The sequence below is a fragment of the Podarcis cretensis genome, assembly GCF_951804945.1.
Source record: "Podarcis cretensis genome assembly, chromosome: 1".
Classification (NCBI taxonomy): domain Eukaryota; kingdom Metazoa; phylum Chordata; class Lepidosauria; order Squamata; family Lacertidae; genus Podarcis; species Podarcis cretensis.
In genome coordinates this window covers 8,844,685-8,868,055 of record NC_137170.1, presented here as the reverse complement: position 1 = coordinate 8,868,055, position 23,371 = coordinate 8,844,685, and the positions used below count along the sequence as shown (strand labels likewise).

The 23,371-nt window shown below is 45.9% G+C and overlaps 1 protein-coding gene across 2 annotated transcripts in view; it reads right to left on the bottom strand.

Moving 5' to 3' along the window:
• DAAM1 (dishevelled associated activator of morphogenesis 1) overlaps positions 1–23,371 on the bottom strand; it is a 182,145-nt gene that overhangs the window by 65,087 nt on the left and 93,687 nt on the right. For both annotated transcript variants that reach the window (XM_079986770.1, XM_079986771.1), the window contains exon 4: positions 4,134–4,205. In XM_079986770.1, the coding sequence (XP_079842896.1) occupies positions 4,134–4,205 (72 nt within the window). The remainder of the gene's footprint in view (positions 1–4,133; positions 4,206–23,371) is intronic.

Below are 23,371 nucleotides of genomic sequence, written 5' to 3'. Positions count from 1 at the left end.
GTCTTCAAATAAGAACATCTTGGAGGTCCCAGGCCACAGAGAGGTTAGGCTGGTTTCAACCAGAGCCAGGGCTTTCTCGGCTGTGGCCCCGATCTGGTGGAACGCTCTGTCACAGAGACTAGGGCCCTGCGGGACTTGACATCTTTCCACAGGGCCTGCAAGACAGAGCTGTTCCACCAGGCCTTTAGTCAGGGCACAGCCTGACTCCCTCCTTTGGCAATCTTCACAGAACTCCAGCCTAATGGTTGCCACCAATTTGATTTGATTTAATTTTATAATGAATGATTTTAGTATGTTGTACTATTTTATTGTTGTTAGCCGCCCTGAGCCCGGCTTTATATAAATAAATCTTCTTCTTCCTCTTCTTCTTCTTCTTCTTCTTCTTCTTCTTCTTCTTATTATTATTATTATTATTATTATTATTATTATCATCATCTCTCCTGTCCCAGTAGCCACATGGATTTGGTTTCACAGTGCCAGCAAGAGAAGAGGTCCAGCCGTCTGTGCATAATGAAACTGGGGTGGGTAGATCCTTTGTGTGTGTGTGTGTGTGTGTGTGTGTGTGTGTGTGTGTAAAAAGTTGTTAACATTTCCTCTAAAGCCGTCTTGGAGGTGGTGATGCAATCGGACAGCTGTCACTGGGATGTTAAGGAAGGAAGCTGCCCTGCAGAAATGTTTAACCAATGATGTCATCCTTTCATGGCAGCAATTCACCGTAAAAATCCAAGGGGATAAGGTTTTTCCTCTTAAGTGGAGCTGAAGTGTTTTATGTGCAATGGGGACACTGAACATTTTCAAGGCATTTTATGGTTCCAGCAGAGAAGTGCCCACATCTGAGAAGCTGAAAATCTGAAGCTATGTCCAGAACGCTAGATCTCACCACAAGTGAAGAAAAATCACACACACACACATTCATATATTTCACAAGTTTGGTGGCCCACAGTCGAGACTGCTTGCATCCAAAATGATCTGGAGAGATCAGCACGAGGAAGCTAGAAAGCTTTCAAGCTGCCTCTGCTTTTAATGAGAATCAACTCATTTGTCTGAAAGAGTACTTCCCCAGGTTTTTTTCCCCTTTGGTTTGTGTTTTTATAAATGTTTTTATTTGTAATATTTTAGTGCTGCTCTGTATTGGAGGGGTTGATAACTCCGTCGTAGCTTGTCCTGGGATCAGTAGGAGCACATACCGAATCAGACCATTGGGTCAATATTGTCAACACTGACTGGCAGCAGCTCTCCAGAATTTCAGAACTTCCCTACCTGAGGATGCCGAGAATTGAACCTGGGACCGTCTGCATGGAAAACAGCTGCTCTTTTACTAAGGTAGGGTCCTTTACCGAATGATCTAGTAACACAGAAAGCTGAACCCCATGCATTGCAGGGGTTGGATTAGATGACCCCCAGGGTCCCTTCCAACTCAACAGTTCTATGATTCTAAGTAAGACCATTGTTCTGTTTGGCTCAGTACCTGTTCACATGGCAGTAGCCCTCAGGATTTCCCCAGCCACTCTGGGGGGCTCCCCACAGAATACAGTGGTACCTTGGTTTACGAACTTAATCTGTTCTGGAAGTCTGGTCTTAAACCAAAGCGTTCTTAAACCAAGGCGTGCTTTCCCATAGCAGTGGGGGCTCAATTTACAAATGGAACACACTCAATAGGAAGCGGAGTATGTTCTGCTTCCAAGGCAAAGTTCACAAACCAAAACACCTACTTCCGGGGCTTGCAGCGTTCTTAATCCAAGTTGTTCATAAACTAAGCTGTTCTTAAACCAAGGTACCACTTTATGGAAAGCACAATAAAACATCAAACATTAAAAACTTCCCTAAACAGGGCTGCCATCAGATGTCTTCTAAAAGTCAGATAGTTGTTTATTTCCTTGACATCTAAAGGGAGGGTGTTCCACAGGGCAGGCACCACCACCGAGAAGGCCCTCTGCCTGGTTCCCTGTAACTTCACTGCTTGCAGTGAGGGAACTGGCAGAAGGCCCTCGGAGCTGGACCTCAGTGTCTGGGTGGAGAAGCTCCTTCAGGGATACTGGACTGAGGCCGTTTGGGGCTTTAAAGGTCAGCAAGAAATAACCAGGGCATGCACCACTCTGGTGAGACAGTGCACAGGCAGGTAGGGTCTCAGCTGGAGTACCAGGTGGAGCTGGTACAGCTGCCCTGGATATCCGTGAGTCCAAAATGACTCCCAGGCTGAGCACCTGGTCCTTCAGGGGCACAGTTACTCCATTAACAGACCAGGGAGTCCCTCACACCTGCCCGTCCCCCAGAAACAGTACTTCTGTGTTGTCGGGATTCAACTTCAATCTGTTAACCGCCATCCATTTACCAACCTTCTCCAGACACTCAAATTGGACATTTGCCACTCTCACTGGTTCTTGTAGAGCTGGGTAGTTTTAGTCTAGTAAAATCAGGTGAGTTCCATGCTGGCTATCCCTGGTTAAGCCATTCATCCCAACCCACAAGCTTTCAAGCATGGGTTGGTTGCTATAAGGACGAAAAGCTTGCTTTTTAACGACGTCCACCGAGATAACATCTCTTCTGCAGAATCGCAAGCTCACATCCCTAATGAAGGCCCTCTGTGTGCAACGTTTTTCGTCCAGCAGCTCCGTTTCCCAATTAATTTCTGCTTCTGTGCAGATCAGACTTTTCTGCAAGTCTTTCTGCACGGAGCTCTCTCCTGCACTCTCACGTGCGTCTGGGTGCCAAGAGCTGTGGCTGGCATTTGGCTTAGCCTGCTACGGCCAGAGAGAGAGAGAGAGAGGGGAGGCTGGACTGATCAGATACAGCAGAGGTGAAGGTTGCGCAGGAGACGTCAAGCGACGCTCTGCCTGCAGCTGTCCAAGCAACTGCGGTGGCATCATGCCACGTGTGTGTTTGCAAACGCGGGGAAGATTTGTTTCTACAAACTCTCTAATGACTTCAACAAGAGCCCCTTGATCAAAGAAAACAGACCCGGCTTGTCTTTTAAGTGAGCTGATTTATAGGCCCTTTGGGCGAGTGTTGCCTCGTTACGCCAACAGGAGCAAGCAGAGGGGGCTGGAATTCTTACCGAGGGCGAATAGAGGCTGCTTCTTTTTTTGCAACCGCAGCATCTGCAGATCCCTTGACAAGGGCCAGGGCAGGAGCTGTGACCTGTGGAGGGATTGCGGGGGGTCTGGGAGCACTGGATATGTGCAGCCCTTTCCCAATGGCTGCCAGGAAAGCTGCCGTTTTTGTTTGCCTATTTCTTTCCATGTTATAGCACGCCTGGATAGCTCATCTGGTTAGAGCGTGGCGCTCTTAATGCCACGGTTGCAGGTTTGATTCCCAAATGAGACAACTCCATCTGCCTGCATTGCCGGGGGTTGGACTAGGTGATCATCAGGATCCCTTCCAACTTCAGGGTCCCTTCTATAAGCCCACCCTTTGGAGGCGCAGGTCAATTCTGTGTCCAGGGCAGCCGTCTTACCAGATCCATCTGGTACTCCAGCTGAGACCCTACCTGCCCGCCGACTGTCTTGCCAGACTGGTGCATGCTCTGGTTATCTCCCGCTTGGACTACTGCAATGCGCTCTATGTGGGGCTACATTTGAAGGTGAGCCGGAAACTACAACTAATCCAGAATGCGGCAGCTAGACTGGTGACTGGGAGCAGCCGCCGAGACCACATAACACCGGTCTTGAAAGACCTACACTGGCTCCCAGTATGCGTTATATGTGCACAGAGTGGGCAGGCTATAATAATACTAATACTAATAGAGTTGGTGTCAACCCCTAGAGGGCACCACATTGACTATGCCTGTCCTAAACCATAGTTTTGTGTTATGAGAATGAACCCAAGGCTTCATGGACTCAAAGCCTCCCCACTGTGTAGCCCACAAAGTGAGTTCAGAAGGTCTGACTTACGTTCTGATTAACAGAAGCTGGCAGTGTTGTCCAAACCCAGAAGGTTGTGATTCGGCTAAACTATGGCTAGTTGAAACAATGCCAAACTTCAACCCACGGTTTATGAAGCTGGCTTGCTTTCACTAACCATCGCCAAGAACAACCACTTTTTTGGGTTCCTGCAACACAGCTCTGGTTTTAGTTCTCAGAACCATTCTTCTGTTTAACGAAGCCAGAAAGCAAATTTCTGAATCCTCCACTTACAGCAGCCATGGAGTTAAGCTGATCAATGTAGAACTCTGGCCAGCTCGTGGCTCCTTTATTTTCTTCTTGGTCCTGAAACAAAGAGACAAAGGGAACCAGGTCAGAAAACACAACATTGGTTTTGCATTACCCCAAACAACTCACAGCTGCTCCCTAGACAGATGATTTGGTACATAACGATCCACCCTCCTGAAACTTGCTGATAAAAGTTACCCAGATAGTTCAGATTATAACTGGAAACTCTTGAGACGTGACATTTTTTAAAAGAGGTACTAAATGGGGAAGAGTTTATTCTCTTGCAGAAAAAATGCTACTTGAGTGACAAGAAAACTACGAGCTGAAGATCATTCTTTCGTGTACACAGCAGAAGTGGACAACCTATTTTAAATCAAGGAACTCATTCCCTTCCTGTCCAGCATGCTTTGTGGAGAGTAGCCAACCAGATGACTATGAGAAGCCCACAAGCCTTTGGACATTTGGGGGGGCTTCATGTTAACTGCCCCTAAATCAGCATTAGAAACCCCCCCCCCAGGTGTACTTTGCAACTGGCAACTTTGCAACCACATGCAGATCTCTGAATGCCAGGCTGGCGACTGACTTCTCCATCCAGCTGGCCCCTCCAGCTTTCTTAAGCAGGCAAGCAGAAGACCTTATTTGTTGCATTTATCTCCCAACTTTTCCTCCATGGAAAAGTACATGGTTCACCCTCTTCCTCAGTTAATCCCTACAACGACCCTGTGAGGTACGGTAGGTTAGGAGGCTGCGAATGACTCTGAGGTCACCCCAGTGAACTTCAGGGCCGAGTGGGGATTTGAACCCTGGTCTCCCAGGTCCTAGTCCGACACTCTAACCACTACACCACAACAGCTTCCTAGAGTCCTTCTGCTACGGAGCAGCTCTATAAATGAGGTAGGTAAATAAATATAGCCAAATGTCACTTAGAGAAGGCTCTGAAACATCTTCCTGGAAGCTTGAATTTCTTTCTAGATTGTTTCATTTGATGTTTTAATGTGTTGTGAACCACTCTGAGATTTTTTTCTTTAGATAGGTTTAGGGAATAAGTTTGTAAATATTAAATGAAGTATGGAGAAGATGGGAAGTTAGATGTACTTTAAGAAGATCTACTGTCAGAATATATGATTTTATTCTTTTGTTTATTTTGTGTTTGGTGTAACAATTGACGTAGATGTATGGTTTTTCTTTTTGAATTTTGTTGGTGTTTATAATAAAGCATAATAAAAAAGAGATTTTTTTTCTTTAAAATATAAAGCGGTACAGAAATGAAATGAATAATAGTAGCAACTTTCTTGTGGGGAAAAAAAGGGCACCAAGGTACATTGTGAGTACTGTAATCTAGTTTTAAGGTGCCATTTGGCAATTAGCTTATATATCTGAGTTTCTTTTTTTTTTTTATAATAATTTTTATTAATTTTCCAAACAAATAATAAAAACAGTATAGAACAGTATAACTTCAAGCTCATCAGTTCATACCCTTCTTTCTTTGACTCCCCCATACCTCCCCATCCCTGCATCCTTGTTTAATAATTCTTTAGCAACCCTTAGGTCCATTGTCTTAATTCCCTTTCATAAAAAAATTCTTAAGTTTTTTTTGTTTACTGCTGCAATTCTTTACTTCTTACCCCCTGACATCTTAACATTCCTCAATTTTGCAATTATTTTTAAGATATATTTTGAATTTCTTCCAGTCCTCTTCCACTGTCTCTTTCCCCTGGTCCCGGATTCTGCCCGTCATCTCGGCCAGTCCCATAAAGTCAATCACCTTTGTTTGCCATTCTTCCAGAGTAGGTAGTTCTTGCGTCTTCCAATACTTTGCCAGTAGAATTCTTGCTGCTGTAGTGGCATACATAAAGAAAATCCTATCCTTCCTTGGCACCACTTGGCCCACCATGCCCAAGAGGAAAGCCTCTGGTTTCTTAGGAAAAGTCCACTTAAGGACCTTCTTAATTTCATTAGAGATCATTTCCCAGAAAGCTTTAACCTTTGGGCAGATCCACCAAAGGTGGTAGAAAGTGCCTTCAGTCTCATTACATTTCCAACACTTATTATTAGGCAAATGATAAATTTTTGCAAGCTTGACTGGGGTCATGTACCACTGGTAGATCATTTTCATAATATTTTCTTTTAAGGCATTACATGCAGTAAATTTAATACCGGTGGTCCATAACTGTTCCCAGTCAGCAAACATAATATCATGACCGATATCTTGTGCCCATTTAATCATAGCTGATTTCACCGTTTCATCCTGTGTATTCCATTTTAACAGCAAGTTATACATTTTTGATAAGTTCTTAGTATTGGGTTCCAACAATTCTGTTTCTAATTTTGACTTCTCTTTCTGAAATCCTATTTTCCAGTCCTGTTTAAACGTCTCATTTATCTGATGGTAATGCAACCAATCTCGAACCTTAGGCTTTAGTTTCTCATAACTCACCCTTTCGCCATCATATTCTAAAATCTCATGATATTTTGGCCATTTAGAATCCATATTATATATCTGAGTTTCTAACATTGCCCTAAATAAGCCAAACATGAAGAAAGCTACGCTCATGTGTCAAAAGGAACATCAGGTTTTAAGTGTCCTGGCACTTGTTTCTCAAGTCACCCTTCCAGGTGACAGGCAATTTCATATAAATTAGGAACCAGAGAGGTGTGGAATCTGATAAGAAAACCAAGTTGGCTGCCAGTGAACCAGTTATCCCTGCTTACAAAAAGCTGGCAGATTCACGGTCATTTCTCCCCGTCCCCGCGGAGGGTGGGGAGCACCAGCTGCCTCGAGCGCTGGGTATCACTGAACAATCCACTGCAGGAGAATTAGGTCACTCACAGACAAAACCGTTCACTCGGCTGGCAAACAACCAAGGGCTTGAGCGACGAGTTCACAGGAAGAAGAAGAAAACAGCTCTGCTTTCACGTTGCAAGCTCAAGCCCAACGGTGGATTAATTGTGGTGTTGCTCCAAGAGAGCGCTGCCCAAGGATCAGGATGTGAGGAAAGCAGGGGCCTAACCCAAAACACTGAGAGTTGCATCTAAGTCTATACCCGTTGAAATTATTGGGCATGACTAACTTAGAATCACAGAATTGCTTACTCCATCTTCCACATGACAACCCTTTAGATAACTGAAGATGGTTAACAACAACAACAACAACAACAATTTATTTATACCCCACCAATCTGGCTGGCTTTCCCCAGCCACTCTGGGTGGCTTCCAACACAATATTAAAATAAAGTAATGCATCAAACATTAGAAGCTTTCCTAAACAGGGCTGTCTTCAGATGTTGTCTAAAAGTCTGGTAGTTGTTCCTTCTGACATCTGGTGGGAGGGCGTTCCACAGGGTGGGTGCCACTACCGAATAGGCCCTCTGCCTGGTTCCCTGTAACTTGGCTTCTCAGTGAGGAAACCGCCAGAAGGCCCTCAGTGCTGGACCTCAGTGTCCGGGTAGAATGATGGGGGTGGAAACGCTCCTTCAGTTATACTGAACCGAGGCCATTTAGGGCTTTAAAGGTCAGCACCAACACTTTGAATTGTGCTCAGAAACGTACTGGGAGCCAATGGTTCTCATATCTCCTCTCAGTCTTCTCTTCTCCAGGCTAAACATACCCAGCTCCCACAATCAAGGTCTTGGTTTCCAGACCCTCAATCATTTTGGTTGCCTTTCTTTGTCCATGTTCCAGTTTGTCAACATCCTTCTTAAATTGTGGCGCCCAGAACTGGACAAAGTATTCCAGGTGTGGTCTGAGCAAGTAGAGTGGGACCATGACTTCCCTTGATGTGGACACAAGACTTCTCTTGATGCAGCCTAGAATAGCATTAGCTTTATTTTCTTTTTTGATAAAGTTTTAAGAATAAAAATGTGCACCCCACCACCAAGACCATTCCATTATAACTATCCAACCTCCCAAAATTTCAGCACCTCCTGCGATGGTTTGAGCCCTTTCCATTTTAACAGTACAAATTCTACACAAACACCTTCCACAAACACCTTCTACAAATACTCTCCTCAAAATAGTTTCTCCTGCGTATTCCCCCTCTTACCATAATGGCACATGTTAATTTATCATTAATAGCTGTATCCCACACCTCTTTATACCATTCTTCCATTTTATATTCTGCTTGCCCCTTCCACTTCCTAGCTATCATAATTTCTGCAGCTGTCTATAAATTTGTGAGCAGGTCCTTCATAGCCAGCCTGCAAACCTTCCACCCCATCGTAAACGGATAATAATGCTATCTCTGGACTTTCAGTTAGCTTTAATCCAGTGATTTCTGTTATCTTCTTAAACCCCTTTTGCCAGAAAAATCCTACATATTTACACCCCACCACATGTGAACATAATTCCCAGTTGTGGTGTAGTGGTTAAGAGTGGTGGACTCGTAATCTGGTGAACCGGGTTCGCTTCCCCGCTCCTCCACATGCAGCTGCTGGGTGACCTTGGGCCAGTCACACTTCTCTGGAGTCTCTCAGCCTCACTCACCTCACACAGAGTGTTTGTTGTGGGGGAGGAAGGGAAAGTAGACTGTTAGCCACTTTGAGACTCCTTAGGAGAGTGATAAAGGGGGTTATCAAATCCAAACTCTTCTTCTCTTCTTCTTCAGTGGTAGAGTATTTGCCTTGCATGCCAAGAGTCTCAGGTTCACTACCTGACTTCTCCAGGTAGGGTTGGGAATGTCCCTTGCCTGAAACCCTGATGAGTCATTGCTAGTCAGTGTAGACAATACTGAGCTTGGTGGACCAATGTAAGGTATAAGTACAGTAGCATCTACTTGTAGTCAACGTGCCGATCCCTCTCTAGGTTCATCTCAGACTTCACTACTGCAACAGGGTCCCCATTCAGGGGACCATCCATAACTGATCAAGGACTGCAAGGTGGAGACCTCCCAGGTGAGGTTGTGCTCCCAACTCCCCCAGCAGACATGACAGGAAAAGGTGAAGTCTTTTGGCCTGTTATAACAAGGGTGTCTCTGAACATTAAATTGAAGCTCATACAACAAAATATTTAGACTATACTGGACCCCATTAAGTTTGTTTTAAAAAAAGGGCTATCTAAGGTATCTAACTGTTGGATATGCAAGAGGGATAATGCTTCTCTAAAACATGTTTTTTCATTGTCCTATATTGAAGGATTTTTGGCAGAAGGTAACTGAAACCATCAACGGAACAACCTTACATTTACAGAGCAAAGTATCCTCTTGAATTATATACCCAGCACATGGAACCTCACAAAAGGACAATATGAGTGGACTCTCTGTGCCCTTACCACAGCAAAAAGACTGATACTGATGAAATGGAAAAATAAAAATGCGGCTCCCTTCTATGATTGGATTGAAGACTTATACAAGCTCGCAACATATCAACAACTTGCATATATATGCAGACTTGCCATAGACAAATTCAAGGATATTTGGAATCCATTCTTACAAATACTGTAGTAGGTTAAGATCTGGTGAAGTACAATAACAGCTTTGTAAAGTATACAGTTTGGGGTCCCCCCCCCTTTATTTTCCTTTCTACACGGATTCTCTTTCTCTTTCTTTCTTTCTCTCTTTCTCTCTTTTACCTACGTCTCACAATGTTTTAGTGCACATATAATTATGGACTTCTTGACCTTTCAATAAAGATGTTTAAAAAATAAAAAAAATAAGTCTTCCGGCCAAAAGGTGATGGGGAACCTCTGACCTCTGACCCTTCTGAAGGTGATGGACTCCCACCAGCCTCACCTGGCATGGTCAGTGAGGGGGGGGGTTTGTTGTCCAGCAGACCCTCAAGGCCACAGTTCCCTCATCTCTGTGTTCAGAAATGCAGCAACATTCATTTCCTTGTCTTTAAGTGAACCCATCAATGCGATTGCGAGTGTAAGTCTGTGGGCAGGAGGAAGAGTCGACAGCCTGAGAGGAAATTACAGAGACATTCTCTGCTGATTTCTTGGCAGCCGTGGCTGGAGCTGCTCTTGGTGGAGATTTTAATTGCAGTGGAGGAATCGGAGAGGTCAGCATCGTAAACTTTTCGCTGGGAGCCAAGTAGCTAGAAAGCCAGGACATGTTTGAGACCTCTTCGAAAGCAGTGATCATGAATTATCCTGAGTGAGCAAAACCATCTCGTTCCAGAGCAGAAAACCAATTTGCTAGCGCTCAAAACCTTTTCGTGTTCATTAACTGCAGGAAGAGGATACTCTACAATTGGAAAATCCCACTCTCTCATAGATGTTACTGGGGGGAGGCAGAGAGTGGGGGGTGATATGTAAAGGGCCATCTTGGGATAGGGATCTAAATAACCACTGATCCTACAAGTAAGTTCAACAGGAGTATAACAGGGAATGTGGCCCTCTGGCTGAAAAAGGTTCCTCACCCTTGCTCTAGGGTATTCTGCCACAAATAGTATTGAAAACTTGAAAGCCTCTTTATCACCTCATTTGTTTTCTGGGGGTTTGGAGGTGGGGAAGGAAGTCTCAGGCCTGCACTACCCTGTCTTAACCCCTTTACCCCCCCCCCCCCGCTGACCACATCTAGTTATATTTTAATGCTACATTTCTATATGAAAGGATGTTGGTCATTTCCACCCGCCCGCTGCCCCAGGAAACGGAGTCACATTTGGAAAAGGTGGGAGAAATTAGCTCAGCAATAAAACGTTTCCTGTTCTTCTGTCTTTCCTTGCAGGCCTGGCCAAACTCTCAAAACCACAGAGCATCCCTAGACCCAAACACGAAACATCAACACGGCAGACCAAATGAAACACGTCGAGAAAGAGAGCGAGATGGAAGCGTGCGCAGCAAAAAGTACAGTTCCCCCAGTCGATATATATCTCCACTCTTCTTGCAGAGAATGTGCGCGCTTGATTAAAAACCGAACGATGTGCTACGCTGGCCCAAGCAGAAATGTCAAGCAAAGGAAGCGAGTTTGCTCACTAGAAAAGTTTTGTCTCTTTTGGAAAGTAAATGCAGAACTGTGATTCCCCCACCTTCTCCTCCAAGTAACCACAGGGATCTTACATGTTTATAGCTGCCAATCTCTGTTCCATTTCTGGCCTCGTTTACCAGCACACATTAAAATCTCTGCCTGCCAAGACTTGGTTTGGCTGACTGAAGTCATCCATTCACCGTAAGAAAGAGGCTTCCACAACTGTCAAGAAATTTAACACCTACAGCTCAAGCCAAGGAATGCCATTCAGTCGCCACTGGGGTTCGAGGGAAGGTTGTTGTGCCGCCACAAGGAAGCGGAATACGCAACGAAGCGCGAAGTTTCATGAAGGACAACGGGCAGAGATTCTTAAAACAGTCACGCGAGGGACTGTCAAAAGTGGGTCTTCCACTCAAATGGAGGTAGCGCTTTTCAAGCTCTGCAGATTTCCTTTGGAAGGTGTTTGCTTTAATGTTACTTAAAAACCAGTAGTGATGTATGGAAGTGTATCCCAAGGTGATGTATCCCAGTAGTGATGTATGGAAGTGGGAGCTGGACCATAAAGAAGGCTGATCGCTGAAGAATTGATGCTTTTGAATTCTGGTGCTGGAGGAGACTCTTGAGAGTCCCATGGACTGCAAGAAGATCCAACCTCTCCATTCTGAAGGAAATCAGCCCTGAGTGCTCACTGGAAGGACAGATCCTGAAGCTGAGGCTCCAATACTTTGGCCATCTCATGAGAAGAGAAGACTCCCTGGAAAAGACCCTGATGTTGGGAAAGATGGAGGGCACAAGAAGAAGGGAACGACAGAGGACAAGATGGTTGGACAGTGTTCTCGAAGCTACCAGCATGAGTTTGACCCAACTGCGGGAGGCAGTGGAAGACAGGAGTGCCTGGCGTGCTCTGGTCCATGGGGTCACAAAGAGACGGACACAATTAAACAACAACAACAAAAAACCACCTGACATTGCCGCCACCATCTGGAGGTGCATGCTTGGGGATCATCGGATCTCGACAGTTTCCACACACTAATACCACATCCTGTAGAATTCTTTCGGTTATATTTTATCTGCACCATCAGAATGAATTTCAGGAATTTCCGTGCAGCCTTGAGCAGGAGCAGTGAACAATATTATAGTGAATTGTCGTCTCTTGTCTTCACTTACTCCACTGCCCTGCTCACAGCTGCAAAGAATATTCTCACGTTATGAATGGTCCATGTCACCATTAAGAAAAAGAGGTCGGAAGAGGCCAATATATTTGTGGACTGTCCTTGGATGAAGTGACTTTTCGTCATTTAAGTTCTCAAAGTTCTTAACCTAGCTCAAGGTTGTCATCTAAACAAGCCAGATGTTGAAGGGATAGTCATTCCGTCATTTGAAAAATAAGACTTGAGAGCCATCTTCCTTAAAAATGGCAACTAGACATTCCATTTCAGGGGCTGTAACCTTGGTTTACAAGGGACGCGGGTGGCGCTGTGGGTTAAACCACAGAGCCTAGGACTTGCCGATCTGAAGGTCGGCGGTTTGAATCCCTGTGACGGGGTGAGCTCCCGTTGCTCGGTCTCTGCTCCTGCCAACCCAGCAGTTCGAAAGCACATCAAAGTGCAAGTAGATAAATAGGTACCTCTCTGGGGGGAAGGTAAACGGTTTGCCAGAAGCGGCTTAGTCATGCTGGCCACATGACCTAGAAGCTGTACGCCAGCTCCCTCGGCCAATAAAGCGAGATGAGTGCCGCAACCCCAGAGTCAGTCACGACTGGGCCTAATGGTCAGGGGTCCCTTTACCTTTACCTTTAACCTTGGTTTACATTTGGCGCCTAGGTGATATATCTGAGTTTCTAACACTGCTGATGTTAAACTCAGCTGCAATACTTCAGCTGTTCATTGCACGTGCTGTATCTCAACTTATTCCCTACACACATGTATACCAGCCATACTGGAAACACCCAACGTTACACAGAGCATAGATCCATTGGGAAATCTCTGCTTCTCACTCCAGTTCCCCAAGAGACCAGGCTATACAGAGGCCAGATCTCATCCGCGCCCAAAAGCAGACTACTCATTTTGATTACAGGATGTTAATCAGCAAAGGAAGGGGTGAAAACAGACGATGCTTCATTGACTACATAGGAAGCGTCACTGAAGGCAATAGGCTATTAGCCTGACCCTGACCCAACATCCCCTTCTTCCCATCTGCCGGTTTGTGCCTGGGGGGGGGGGGGGTGGAAGAAAGGTTAAATGAGAAGATTTCCTGGGAGACTAGGAGAATCGGAAAGCCTAAAGCATTGCCAAAGGGCAGAGGAGAGGGAGGCGGAAGAGATTTTGCTATATATTTTATTGATCCCGGATGGGCATAAGACCTAAGGCTTGTTTAAGGAGCAAAATCAGCAGAAGCATTTTTGCACATCTATCCAGGATTAATTTTACATCCCAATGAATATGGGAACTACTAAGGAAGGGCCTCTTTGAGAGCCCCACTTGGGCGCCCCGGAAACTGGCTTTCAGAGACATACTCCCTACAATAGATGTGCGAGTTTTCTGGAGGCTAGGGAAGTAGATATTTTATAAACAAATATGTCCACTAAGAATATGTTCGTTTCTAGAACCCTTATTTTGACAACGTCCCTCAAAGCAGAAAAGATAGAAAAGATTAGAAAAGATAATAAAACAATTCGTTCCAAAGTAAACATTAAAATCAATTAAAGGCATCTATCATAAAGCAGGCACCTTAAAGCAATTTTAAAGCAATTTCAACTCCCAGCAGTTGAAAAACCATGCCAGCAAATTGGGCCCAATAGAACCACCCTGTACATATCGCTTGCCTTGCACTCTCTATTGAAAATTGTACTCATGATGTATAGAGCAAGGGGACCTAATTGTATCTGGCAAATGTTACAAGGTATGGCTTTTTAAACACACACACACACACACACACACACACACACTGCTGCCCAGGGAAGACTCCATCACTTATATTTGTCCTCTCTATTAAAAACAAACAAACCAAAAAAAGGTTCAGCATCCCACATACACACAGTGCATGCATTTACATTTCATTTGCTGCAGGAGCAAAGGAAAATCTGAATTGCGATCTCAAAAATACTACCAAGATCAGAACAGAATTGGGCAGAGTCCAGATTTTTCAGTTCTTCTGCAGTGGTGAAATCATGCTCAATCAGTGGAAAGGCTGTGGTTCAATGGTAGAGCACACACTTAGCATGTAATGTAACAGGAGTCAGGGTTCAACCTCAAGCTAGGAATGAGAAATTCTGGACAGCCACTGACCGTCAGAATACAGAGCTGGTTAGCATCCTACGTTCCCTAGGTAGCAATTCAGAGCAGAACGAAATGCTAGGCAGCCTGCAACTTTAGGATGCCAGCAAAATGCAACCAGTCACATGGGTTGGGAGAAGGGCTTACAGAGTGTAACAACAACACAACAACAACACCATAATTTAACTGCCCAAGTGGTTTCTGAGTGGTTGACAAGCATAAAACCAACTGCAAAAAAATTGAAACGCACATAATTAAAACATGAAATGAAACAATTCCGTCAAAACACCTAAATAGGCAACCAGTTAAAAGATGCAACAAAACAAGCCCTTTAAAACAGCCTAACCACTAAACACGCCGAAGAATTGATGCTTTTGAATTATGGTGCTGGAGGAGACTCTTGAGAGTCCCATGGACTGCAAGAAGATCAAACCTCTCCATTCTGAAGGAAATCAGCCCTGAGTGCTCACTGGAAGGACAGATCCTGAAGCTGAGGCTCCAGTACTTTGGCCACCTCATGAGAAGAGAAGACTCCTTGGAAAAGACCCTGATGTTGGGAAAGATGGAGGGCACAAGGAGAAGGGGACGACAGAGGATGAGATGGTTGGACAGTGTTCTCGAAGCTACCAGCATGAGTTTGACCAAACTGCGGGGGGCAGTGGAGGACAGGAGTGCCTGGCGTTCTCTGGTCCATGGGGTCACGAAGAGTCGGACACGACTAAACGACTAAACAACAACAAAACCACTAAACAAGCAGTTCCCAAGTCAGAAGACCACGGGAACGCTTTTCTGAACAGGTGTGTCTTCCACAGCCGGTGGAATGCCAATACTGATGGGGCCCCATGGATTTCAGCAGGGAGAGCATTCCATGGTGCAAGAGCCCCCAGTGGGGAAAGTCCACCTCTGCGATCATTGCTAGGCCACAGCAATACTAATGAGGCCCCATTCATGGATCTTAATGCCCTTAACTGGACAATATAGAGGGACTTTGCCTAAAGCAACCCTGGACAATTGAGGCCCACAGAATAAGCAGGCGTGTTGGGTCACAAAGCCCCCAGTCAAGCAGAGAGCATGTAGGACCTTGGACAGCTACAAGAGAAGGTGTTTCTGGAGGGAGCTGCAGCCAGCTGGAGCCTTATGGAGGGTGATCAAGGCTGAAGATGCTGGAGATGCTGTCTGGCTGAGGGTGCTTGCCTTATAGCAGGCTTCCTCAACCGTGGCCCTCCAGATGTTTTTGGCCTACAACTCCCATGATCCCTAACTAGCAGGACCAGTGGTCAGGGATGATGGGAATTGTAGTATCAAAACATCTGGAGGGCCAAGGTTGGGGAAGCCTGCCTTATAGCCTATGGAAGAGGAACTGCAGGGGATTCTGAGCCAGAGGATGGCGGCAGGCAGAACCTCAAGAAAGGAGCCAGGAGTTCTGCCTCTGTGGATGTCGCTGGAGCCTGGTTTTCATTTTAAAAGGGCATCAGATGTCAATCAACCAAATGCCTGGTTAAAGGTTTTTGCCTGGCACCTAAAGGTGTTTAACGAAGGCGCCAGACGAACCTCCCCGGGGAGAGCCTTCCACAAACGGGGAGCCATTGCGGAAAAGGCTTTAAACCTGATGAAGCAAGCTGCAGAGTTACTAAATCTCCCTTCCTCCCAAGGCTCAGGAACCTCTTTGAGCTGTGCGATCCTTCAAGAATTGCAGAATTTCCCACTTTGGCTGCTTTTGCACAGCTGCTGAGCTCTGAGTAGCACACAGGCTCTTTGATGAATTGCAGAAAAATGCTTCCCATGCAGTTTGCTCAGCTGCTTGGTCAAAGGTCCTGCCACACTGAACATATGGATTTCAACACGAAGGCTGAAACTCGGCTCTAGCTCAAAAACAGGCCATTGGCTGTACAACTTTTTGGGGGTGAGTGGGAAGGAAGAAACCTCCTTATCTCTGCACCTGTGGCTTAATCCCAGCTGTAGGCTCACAGCAGCTTCCTGGATTTTGCTGATTTGCAGACAAAGCAGGACACGGCACTGTGACATCCCTTTCTGGGGTCAGGTTGTGAAGGAAGAAGGCAGGTGACCAAGCCATGTTTAGCCCAAAGACGGAAACAAGGGAGCAGGGAGGGGGGGAGGAGGTCTCTGAAAGGAAGAGTGGCAAGTGAAAGAAGCTAAAATATAGCAGCGCCGGGTCAGAATTATGTAGCCGAGATGGAGATTTCCTCTTTCCTCACCTCCCAGAGCAATCATTTCCTCCTCTGGGAGACGACGCTTCGCAAGAGCACTCTCAGTTAAGCACAACAGAAACCCAACTGAGGAAATCAAACCTGGGACAGATATCTGCGGGCAGCGAAAGAGCGGAAGAATGCTGCTGTTCTCATCTTTCCCCCAAGGCCAATCTTTAAAACGCATTACACAGGAGTAAGCCACCCAGTTGAGATTCCCATTTCCATGCGAACCTCTCTCTGTCATACTTCCCAAGACAACACAAGAACTGAAACACAGTTATCCCACCATTTTGTAGTGTAATCCTCCGAACAAAATTAATGTGAACTTAGATGCATTATATTAGTCTGCCTAAAACTGCGTATACTAGTGAAAACACCATACAGAAGCTCATTATATTATTGAATGTATATGCCACCTTTTTGCAAAACACCACGGCAACACAAAAAACATTATTATTATTTCATTTATTATGCTGTTGTGTCCCAAACAATTTGGCAAGCCACGAGGGCTGCAAATACTCCCAAGTTGCAGTTCTGCAATCTGCTCCACTCAAAAGTTCAGCCTTTTTTTTATTTTAAAAAAGGGGAATCACAAGAGATTATGTGTTTATTACAGTTGCCCCCATTTTATAGGGGAGGAAGGATTCGCAAACTCAGCCCAGCCCTGTTCCTGTTATGGAACATTTGGGTATGTGACCTTCTGGCTGGGTAACGAGAGGCAGATAAGTCCTCACACAACTATAGAATGGGAAGTTCTGTTTAATAAAAACAAGGGTTTAAGTAAAACAAGGGGAGGGGGAGAATTGCAGGTGCAAGTCACAAAATGTACTAAAAATGTTCTTTCAGGTCTGGGGATGATGAAGCTGTGGCACCTCAGAAGTTGTTGGCTTCCAGTTCCTATCGCCTCAGAGTCCAATAGAGAGGTGCCATTTTGTGCCCAAGATTGAGGAGCACGTCGTGCAACACATCATTGGCAGGAGACCAATCACAGAGCCCGGCATGGCACAGAATCTGCGCCACGTTTGGTGTCCTCTGCCCCCTCAACACTGAGAGGGCCCAGACCCCCGCCAGCAGATATTGAGGGGGGCCAACGACACCTTGCCCCTAGAACGTTAGCGCACATGGTGGCCATCCTGGTTGGGGATGATAGGAGTTATACACACACACACACACACACACACACACACACACATATAATATAATTAGTTTTAACATATCATTTTCAACAGTAATTAAACATACTTTTACATCTTATTCAAATTTTTGACTTCCATCAATCCTGTCTGAAAATTTTCCAATCTAATCTCTCAGTGTGCATTTCTTATCTTCCCTATTACATTTCAAACTCATAACCAATATCTCTATCTTTTTCTACTTTGTAACACTTCGTATATTTCTCCTTACAAAACTTCTTGTAGTCCTACTAGCGTAATTTGTTGATTGCAGTTGCTCTTCAAATAATTCATATACTTCTTCCAATCTTCTGTAAATCTCTGGTCCCGCAGGTTTCGAATCCTTACCTGTCATTTTTTCCAATTCTGCGTAGTCCATTAATTTCGTCTGCCATTCTTCTTTCGTCGGAATTTCTTCTTGCTTCCATTTCTGGGCTAACAATACTCTTGCCGTAGTTGTTGCATATAAAAACAATTTCACATCTTGCCTATTAATGTCCTGACCTATAACACCAAGTAAAAATGCTTCTGGTTTTTTAAAAAAATTATATTTCAAATGTATATTTTCAGATATTGAAGGGGGCCAAAGGAACGGCTAAGGGAGCTGGGCATGTTTAGCCTGGAGAAGAGGAGGTTAAGGGGTGATATGATAGCCATGTTCAAATATATAAAAGGATGTCACATAGAGGAGGGAGAAAGGTTGTTTTCTGCTGCTCCAGAGAAGCGGACACGGAGCAGTGGTTCCAAACTACAAGAAAGAAGATTCCACCTAAACATTAGGAAGAACTTCCTGACAGTAAGAGCTGTTTGACAGTGGAATTTGCTGCCAAGGAGTGTGGTGGAGTCTCCTTCTTTGGAGGTCTTTAAGCAGAGGCTTGACAACCATATGTCAGGAGTGCTCTGATGGTGTTTCCTGCTTGGCAGGGGGTTGGACTCGATGGCCCTTGTGGTCTCTTCCAACTCTATGATTTTAAGATTCTACCTTGCCCCTAGACTGAGTTGGCCATCCTGGTTGGGGATGATAAGAGTTGGAATCTAGCAGCATCTGAAGGACTGAAGGGCTCCTTCTCTTTCTCTCTCTCTCCCCCCCCCCCCACAACTCCAATCCATGCTGTGGGTAGGGCTAAAAGATGGGTTATTGCTCTGTTTATTTCAACAATCTATACCAGTGTTTCCCAAACTTGGGTCTCCCGCTGTTGTTGGACTACAACTCCCATCATCCCTAGCTAGCAAGGCCAGCGGTCAGGGATGATGGGAACTGTAGTCTGAAAACAGCAGGAGGCCCAAGTTTGGAATCTGCATACTTCTTAATGATAGCCATCTTGTGATGTATGTCCAAGAATACAATATAAAAGGTAAAGGTAAAGGGACCCCTGACCATTAGGTCCAGTTGTGGCCAACTCTGGGGTTGCGGCGCTCATCTCGCTTTATTGGCCGAGGGAGCCGGCGTACAACTTCCAGGTCATGTGGCCAGCATGACTAAGCCGCTTCTGGCGAACCAGAGCAGCGCACCGAAACGCCGTTTACCTTCCCCCCGGAGCGGTACCTATTTATCTACTTGCACTTTGATGTGCTTTCGAACTGCTAGGTTGGCAGGAGCAGGGACTGAGCAAGGGGAGCTCACCCCGTCGCGGCGATTCGAACCGCCGACCTTCTGATCGGCAAGTCCTAGGCTCTGTGGTTTAACCCACAGTACCACCCGCGTCCCAACAATACAATATAGATCACAGTTTAAAAGCTACAAAAAGCTATAAAAGCTATAAAATCAGAACTTTGTCTTCTGTAGCCACCAGAAATTCAACAGGGAGGGTGACTTGTCTGACTGAAACTGGAAGGGGTTTCCATGAAATTGAGCTCATAATGCAGAACTCCTGGCTCCAGGTGCATGAGAGCCATGGGGGACCACTGACAAGAGACCGCCCAGAAGACCTCAATTGCCTAGGAAGGGATATAAGGGGTCCCCGGAAGTCCCTGAAATCTCCTGGATCCAAGATCTTAAGGGATGGGGTTCAATCCTGCTTGGTTCAGCTGTGTATGCTAATTCCTCACAGAGAAAGAAGGATTTGACTCTTGCTGGCAGATGAGGGTCTGACCCTGCTCAGTCACTCACTAACTTTCCCCCACCCCACCCTGTGTGCCAATTTTGGTAGGTGGATCACTCACCTACCTGTCCATCACTCTGTGTCATCATGATATCACAGGAGTGGCAGGCAGCCCATGCCGCCCACCAGCTAAAGTTGTCCCAGAGAGGTAGTGGGAGATAAACAACGGCCACCTCCTCTGAAGCAATCTTCCCCAACCGTGGGTGCCCCCAGATGATGCCAAACTACAACTCCCATCAGCCCTTGCCACTGCGCCATGCTGGGGCAGTGGTCCAACAAGATGTGGAGACTCTGGGCTGGACAAGGCAGCTCCAAAGGCTCAAATTCCACACCCACGTATGCTAGAGAAAGGACATTTCGCCTTGTACAGCCCCAGCCCTAGATATCAGAATAGAACAGGTTGACCCAATGTGGTTTCTCTCCTCTTGCCTCCCCTGCTTTCATTTCCTTTGGAAGTTCTTGCTCTCCAAAGATCTGGCCAGAGGGATTCAAAAATGTGTGGCAGAAATGTCAGCTTCTTCCTAGAGCGCTGAAACGGACAGATGCACTAATGTGCTCATTTCACACCATCGCTGGAAGGGTAAGAGAGTAAATTGCTACCTTACCAGTCACACACACACACTCAAAAGGGCGAGCCAATTTCAGTGGTCACCAGCGCCCTGGGGCAAAGTGGCAAATGAGATTGAAATATCCCATTAAAGGCAGAAGAACTTTGCAGGAAAGCCATATGGTGCATGCACATCATAGAATCATAGAGTTGGGACACCAAGGGTCATCTAGCCCAACCCCTGCAATGCAGGAATCTCAGCTGAAGCATCCATGACAGATGACCATCTGTTGTTGTTGTTTAGTCCTTTAGTCGTGTCTGACTCTTTGTGACCCCATGGACCAGAGCACGCCAGGCACTCCTGTCTTCCACGGCCTCTCGCAGTTTGGTTAAACTCATGCTGGTAGCTTCGAGAACACTGTCCAACCATCTCATCCTCTGTCGCCCCCTTCTCCTTGTGCCCTCCATCTTTCCCAACATCAGGGCCTTTTCCGGGGAGTCTTCTCTTCTCATGAGGTGGCCAAAGTATTGGAGCCTCAGCTTCAGGATCTGTCCTTCCAGTGAGCACTCAGGGCTGATTTTCTTCAGAATGGAGAGGTTTGATCTTCTTGCAGTCCATGGGACTCTCAAGAGTCTCCTCCAGCACCATAATTCAAAAGCATCCATTCTTCGGTGATCAGCCTTCTTTATGGTCCAGCTCTCACTTCCATACATCACTACTGGGAAAACCATGGCTTTAACTATACGGACCTTTGTTGGCAAGGTGATGTCTCTGCTTTGCTTTGGACATCTAGCCTCTGCTTAAAAGACTCCAAGGAAGGAGAGTCCACCACAGTCCGAGGGAGACCTTTCCCCAGTCAAACAGCTCCCACCGTCAGAAAGTTCTTCCTAATGTTTAGTGGGAAATCTCCTTTCTTGTAACTCAAAGCCACTGGTTCGAGTCTTACCCTCCAGAGCAGGAGAAAACAAGCTTGTTCCCTCTTCCATGTGACAGTCCTTGAGATATTTGAAGCTATCATTGGTAGGGTTGCTGAGCTCAAGCTTGTAGCCAGAAACCTTGTCATCGAGGGCCCCAAGAGTGCAGCCAGGGAAATAGGCCCAAGCAGAACAGCAGAAACCTACATTCAGGTACCCTAAGAGCTTATCAAGTGGCTTATAAATATGTTAAAGAAACAAACACTATAAATTCTCTCTTTCCTAGCATACAAGTCCTTGTGTCTAAGCTATTTTATCTGCAGATGGCCTTGTGTGAATCACCCTAAAGAGGGAAGAAACATAGTTCAGGGGGTTGCATGAAAAGGGCTGCGGGTTCAAACCCCAATGTCTCCTGGTAAGGCTGAAGGTGGGGTGGGAAGACTCAGTGCTGACAATATTGTGATAAATGGACCAACAGTCTGGTGCTTTTTAAGGCAGCTAGCTCCCTGTGTTCCTACTTGCACTGGAAAGCCAAAAAGTAATCATATTAAATATTAATCCGATTCCTTTCATCATCAGTTTATTCCTGCAGCTTTGGACTCATGGGTCAAAGCACCGGGAGGCGACGTTTATTACATTTATTGAATAAATAAAATACAATTTGGTTTCCTCCTTGTATCTCGACAAATGCAATTGGTGCAAAGAACGCGACTTTTCTCTCTTTAGGAAATGAGAGCCGGCTGGGAAGGGGCCAGGAAGCCCTGGAGGAAGACAAGTTATGATAGCTGGGATGCACAACATATACAGGCACACCCAGGCTGCAGCCTAGGTTGGAGACACAATCCAGCATCTCTGCTCACTTCACCAATCCCGCCTGTCAGCCTCTAGACTCCCGAAAACAATGGATAAGTCTGGGAAGGGAAGGGGTGGAGAGAGAGAGAGAGAGAGAGAGAAGAAAGAGGAATCCAACAAGAGATTCCGTATATTAATAAATACTGGAACGACTCCATTAAAATTCGGGGAGCTGCGCCAGCTCTCCAAATGATATGATCCACTCTTGGCCCCTAAAGAGTTTGGAGGTTGGTTGGTTTGTTGCTTTTGCGTCTTGCGGTCAAGATCGCTTCGCGCAAACGCTGCCCCCCTCCAAGGAATCATAGAATCATGGAATTTTAATAATAATAATAATAATAATAATAATAATAATAATAATAATAATTTATTTATACCCTGCCCTTCAAAAACCGGGCTCAGGGCAGCTAACAACAAATTTAAAACACTTAATTGTAAAAGCAGCATAAAATACAGTATAAAAACATGGATAACAATAAAATTCAAAATTCAGAAATCAATTTGGGGGAAATAAGCATTAGATAATCCCCAGGGCTAGCTGGTTGAATTGGTCCTACTTGGGCCAGCGAGGAGGCCAGGGGAGAATTAGCTGTGGGGTCTCAGAGTGGGTAATCTTCATAAAAGGGGACGGGGGAAGGAAGAGAAGGGAAATAAAGGATCAGGCTGAGTTCAAATTAAAGGCCAGGCAGAATACCTCTGTCTTACAGGCCTGATGGAAGGAGGTTAAATCCTGAAGGGCCCTGGTCTCATGGGACAGAGCGTTCCAGAAGGTCAGAGCCATCAGTGAAAAGGCCCTGGCCCTGGTGGAGGATAGCCTGACTTCCTTAGGGCCCGGGACCTCTAAACTACAGTTACCGTATTTTTCGCTCTATAGGATGCACTTTTTCCCCTTCAAAAATGAAGGGGAAATGTGTGTGCGTCCTATGGAGCGAAGACACCATAGCCCCGTGACCCTCTCCCGGCTGGAGAGGAGACGCGCGGCTACGGCAGGAGCCTCTATAGTCGCGTGTCACCTCTCCAGCCGGGAGAGCGCGCGGGGGGCTAAAGAAGCCCCTCTTACTCTCTCCCAGCTGGAGAAGTGACGCACGACTATGGCAGCAGCCTCTCCGCTGCGCCTTTCCGCTGCTCCCTGACCTGCTCTTTGGGGCTGGTGGTGGGCTTCCCCCCGCCAGCCCCAAAGAGCAGGTCGAAAGGAACCTGAAGCCTGGAGAGCGAGAGGGGTCGTTGCGCACCGACCCCTCTCGCTCTCCAG